Genomic DNA, 4,840 nt, shown 5'->3' on the forward strand with positions numbered 1-4,840 from the left:
CTACCCGCTCCCGCATACGTCAGGGTCTAAGACCCAAAGGGGGTGTGTTCAGACCCAGGCCCCTCCCACCATGTTATCCACCTCTCACCAGTTGATCGTAAATTCCCGCTATAAGCCGCGGTGAAAACGCGCCGTGCCGCCAATATTAGCTGCTTTACCGCTCTGGTAATGGAACAATGGCCAGTTTTACACAACATAAGATACTACATTGTTTGGCACTTGGATGTGACTAGCATCAGAAAAGTTACTAATAAAACCGTCAGTGCTGGAACCTGTACATGCTTAGTGTAAATGTCTAAATATACCTAAAACTCTATTTTAAGAGCAGCACAATTAATCAATTATTTCAAAAATATGTTTAAAGGTGGTCATGAGTGATCTGTGTCAAAGACCCTAACCCTAACCTGTCACGGACTTGAAAGACTATTGTTTGGGTAGTAATTCCTTTTAACCGCTAGGTGGCAGCATGTCTCCACACAGGGAAGGCCTTTCGTAAGCGCCCATTCATCAGTCCACGGTCCTTAGTTCGTAGTCTTTCCCCTAGACTGCAGTCAGTAGACCCATGGTAAATATCTTACTATTTTCAAATATTTGTGGCTGCGATCTCCCCAACATAGACTTCATTTTCGTCTTCCTCCACATTCTTTTACCCCACTGTTTAGACAAACTGCTGTGTAGTTTTAATTAGAAATCAGGCATTCAAGTACCACTTTGGTTCCAAGATCAGCTGTAATGCATTAATAAAACAGATAGCGAGGGATACCTTCTTCTGGTGCCATGTGCGGTACTGCTCATGACGGAGTAAGGAACATTTAAGAATCTGATTAAGTACCTGAAGCTCTGTTCAGCTTCTTCAATAATTAAACATAAAGTTTATTTCGACAGCTGGTCGTTTTAAGACCACTGGAACATGTACCGTTAACGTTCCCAAGATCTTCACGTTTTAACTCGATGGTAAGTAACGCAGCTGTGTTAACCAGCTAGTTAAGGTGTTAAACTATATCACGCATTTCTCACAGAGGTGTTACATTTCCTTAACGTCTGCAGTTTAGTTGTATACGTTTATCTTTACATCTGATCCCAGCATTAAAAGCATTGGACTATCCTCTGCTTGCTCGTGGTATTTCCATGTTAGCCTCCGGTTGCCTTGACATTCACGTGCGGCTTCTCGGTAGCATCTCGCGAGTGAAGTGATGTACTACTCCGCAGTCACGTGATCGCGTGGTAGGAGAAGATGACTACGTTGGAAAGTCCGGTTGGGTTAGATTTAAAATAGCTACGTGGTGTCTGATATTAACCAACTGTAGTCCCTTGTTTATATTTCTGTTTTAAATACTCATCTTGCTCTTCCGTTTATGCAAACCAACATCTGCTTGCTGAAATTCATACTACAGCCACGGAATCCCCAGGTCATTATAATATCATCTCTGGACTTAGCCTGTTCTTGCTCACCTATGGAAATACGGACAGCTGTATTGTAATCTCGCATACTGTCAGTTTGCCCAGTACAACCTGTTCCTGTTTGCTCTACTGGTACGGACTGCCAACCATAAATGAGACGATAAGAGCTTCACGGTTGACTTTTCCGTGGCTCTAGTGTGCATTTCAGCAAGCAGATGTTGGTTTGCATAAACGGAAGAGCAAGATGAGGGGTTTTTTTTGTTTGTTTGTTTGTTTTAAATATAAACAAGGGACTGCAGTTGGGCTTCTAACTTTCAAATCGTTCAAATCTATGACTAAGGACCCTAGAATTTCCATTATTATTAGTCATTCTCTGGAACCTGCCAGTGGGCAATTTTTCCAGACTTTTTTTTAAATATATAATATCTAAACAAAGAATTTTCAGACTATATGTTGCACAAAAGGTATTGATGATTTAAAAAAAAAAACATTACAAAATGGAAAAAATATTAGCTCACTTCAGTGATGTTACTGTTACAGTAGCAACATCCTTACAGACTTGTGTCAGAGTTCAGACACTGACCCCTGAGGTCAGGAGCCTCTTGTCACACTTGCACGTCTCTTTCTACATGCAGGTGTTTCAACACATTTAACAGACAAAAATGTGCAAGTGGTGTGTGCACGCTGCAAACTGGACGAAAAAAAAGCACTGGTTTTCCACTGCAGACCGATAGGTCCTGTTTTGCAGACACTAAAAAGGTCGCAGTCGTCTCTGTGAGGTCCCTCACTTTTCCTCGGGTACAGAAAGTGATCACCGTCTCTTTGCCTAACTAAACTAGAAATTCAGGAATGAGTCGTCTTAAGTTTTGGTTTTGCATCACCATGTCAGGCTTTGAAACTTGGCCTTTGAATCAGCCTCTGGGTTCGGTCTCGGTCAGCATCGTGGAAGCTGGCATCAATTCCTAGCGCGTTAGCATTCATGTGTCTTGTGGTGTCTGAAGAAATCTGGAAATTGTCACCCAGTTTAACCTACTAAACAACTACACTTTGAAGTGTGTTTTAAAGGCTTAGTTGAACTTAAAATATATTTCTAATAAACATTTAAGGGTTAAACCATTTTCTTAATTGAACAGTTTTTGATTGATAGGGGGAGATGGAATCTGAGTTGGATCTCAGATTTTATTCTAAAGTTATTTTGAAATGTAAATTGTGTGTGCGGGCGCGCTGTGGGATGTGTTTGTGCCGCACCCTCGACCGATAACTGTGACCTGCCCCGCCTTGCCCTGTAGTAACCCCTGTACGTCATTCAGTCGAGTCGTGTATCGCGCGTTACGAGCCTTTCTCACATGACCATATATGGGTGCGAGGCTTGTGGGGTGAGACATTTTATCCAATCGGAACGCGCAGTGTTTTAAAGACGCGGGTTGGGGGTGTGGCTAGTGGGCGAAGGTGAGTAGGAGCTGGAGCCTGGGGCGTGGCGGAGGGCGTGGTCATGAGCGAGGGGCGGGACCCGTTTGAAATGAAAGAGGTGTTGCATAGTTGTAGGGCACGCGGGAGAGGCTAGCGGTACCGAGACTACCGGCAATCTCCGTTCCTGTACCGAGCTTTCGCGGGGAGAAGACGCGGCAGAACAAGGAAACTTCTGAACTGAAATCAAATAGAAGCACCAAAGATTAAACCCGGCGGCTTTAAGGATGCAGTGTAAGTCTGTCTTTGGTTTAAAACTGTGGGATGGTCACGCCCTGCCTCGCGGAGATGGAGGGATGACGCGTGAGCTCACGGTTTCCCGGAGCTCCGCGTGGTGTGAGCAGCTTTGAGATGTTTGGCTGCTCGGTCTGAGACGATGGGGATTATGATGATCTCATCTCGCTGGCCAGTTCTCTCCAGGTCTCAACAACTGTCTCGTTTGGGAATGCGTATTACCATAAGGTTAATAGATGTTCATGTTAATACAAGTAAATTGTCGATATATTTTGGAGACTTTCCAGCGTTCAGAGTTTAAATGTGTACACACTAGCTAAACGATGAGAGGTGTATGTCCGCGCCGTACTGTACTCCCTCGTGAGTTTGTCACGGGAGGGGCTCTGATTAACCACGCGGTCTCCCAGATGGAGGCTGAAATCCCAGTTCGCGACTAACTGCATTTACATAATGTCTTCACGAGACCACTGGTGCCAACACCAGCTGGGCATCGCAAAGACACGCGCGTACACGAACGTGCATTCTAAACGAGCCATTGACGCCATGGTGCTAATGGTGTCTCAGATGTGGCGTGTGTGTCGCAGACACTTGTGATGGGGGCTCGGGCTGCACGAGGCTACAATATGCAAATGAGCCCTTTAACAAAAACGCCTTTCTTTTGTTGTTTATTTGTCTCTATTTCACCGTCCTGCTGGCGCTGAGCATGTCTGGCGTCTCTTAATGGTGTTCTGTGTTTACATGAATCCCTACATTCTCTTAAACAAACCAAGGAAGTGCAGCCTGGTCCTTGCCCACGATGCATCGAGGAGTGGCTTCGTGTGTGTCTGTGTGTGTGTGTGTGTACACGGTTTGATTGGCCTATACGGTGTTACTCTGCACTGTGGCAGGTTCTGGATGAAACCCAGCCTGGGAGTATTGACTGAATGAACCACCAGTACTGTTGGTTCATTACAGTGATCTCTTAATATTGCATCTGTAGAGGACGTCGTAATGATAATTCCACTCTGGTTCTCCGATAAATGTGTCCTGATGTGTCCTGAGATTGTTCTCGAGACTGCCTGTTTAAGGATTCTCATTTATTTGGAGGAGACGAGCGTTTGGCAAATTAGAATGAAAGGTGGGACCATAACAGTTCCGGGTAGTCATAAATGTTACATACTGTAATGGTGGTGGCTGCTATTGTCTGTAAACGAATCATGTAGACACACTGCAAGAAACTGAGAAATCCAGATGTGAGTTTGGGATTGGTTGGGAAGTCTCTAGAATGTTGTTTGCACTGGTTTTAGTTCATCAGTTCTGTGCCTGGAACATCGCTGCCAGTAGGAGAGCTCTGGGGGCCTCTGAGTGTTTGACTGTCTCAGGGTCAGTCACGTGACCTGCAGGTGCTGCCGTGTCTCAGGACCCGAGTGCGTGCTGGGTCCCCGAGAAGCCCTGGCGTGGCCTGGCTCTCGAAGGAACCTCCAGCTGATGTTCCTGGAGGGCCCTGTGCAGAAGATCCTTCCTGCCTTGGATGAATCACTCTGGGCCACAAGTAGACAAGCTTTCCCTGTAAGGCCCGTCATCCGTGAGCTAGTCACATGGCACACTACAACGTCTGAGTGAGCCGCACTGGTGAGCAGAGCTGGTTAATCAAAACTAGAAAGCTGCTATGGGGAAGCAGATTTATGTGCTCGAAATTCCAACTCTTCAGTTTGCACATGTTATTGTTTTTAACCATTTACATTCCTGGCCAGTTTAG

At 45.5% G+C, this 4,840-nt stretch overlaps 1 protein-coding gene across 1 annotated transcript in view; it reads left to right on the forward strand.

Moving 5' to 3' along the window:
- The first annotated feature begins 2,926 nt into the window (after positions 1-2,926).
- Positions 2,927-4,840, forward strand: part of acsbg2 (acyl-CoA synthetase bubblegum family member 2) — a 22,174-nt gene continuing 20,260 nt past the window's right edge. The window contains exon 1 of the mRNA XM_035521824.1: positions 2,927-3,102. Coding sequence (XP_035377717.1) covers positions 3,096-3,102 — 7 coding nt within the window. The 5' untranslated portion in view covers positions 2,927-3,095. The remainder of the gene's footprint in view (positions 3,103-4,840) is intronic.

The sequence above is a fragment of the Electrophorus electricus genome, chromosome 23, assembly GCF_013358815.1.
Source record: "Electrophorus electricus isolate fEleEle1 chromosome 23, fEleEle1.pri, whole genome shotgun sequence".
NCBI classification, from domain to species: Eukaryota; Metazoa; Chordata; class Actinopteri; order Gymnotiformes; family Gymnotidae; genus Electrophorus; species Electrophorus electricus.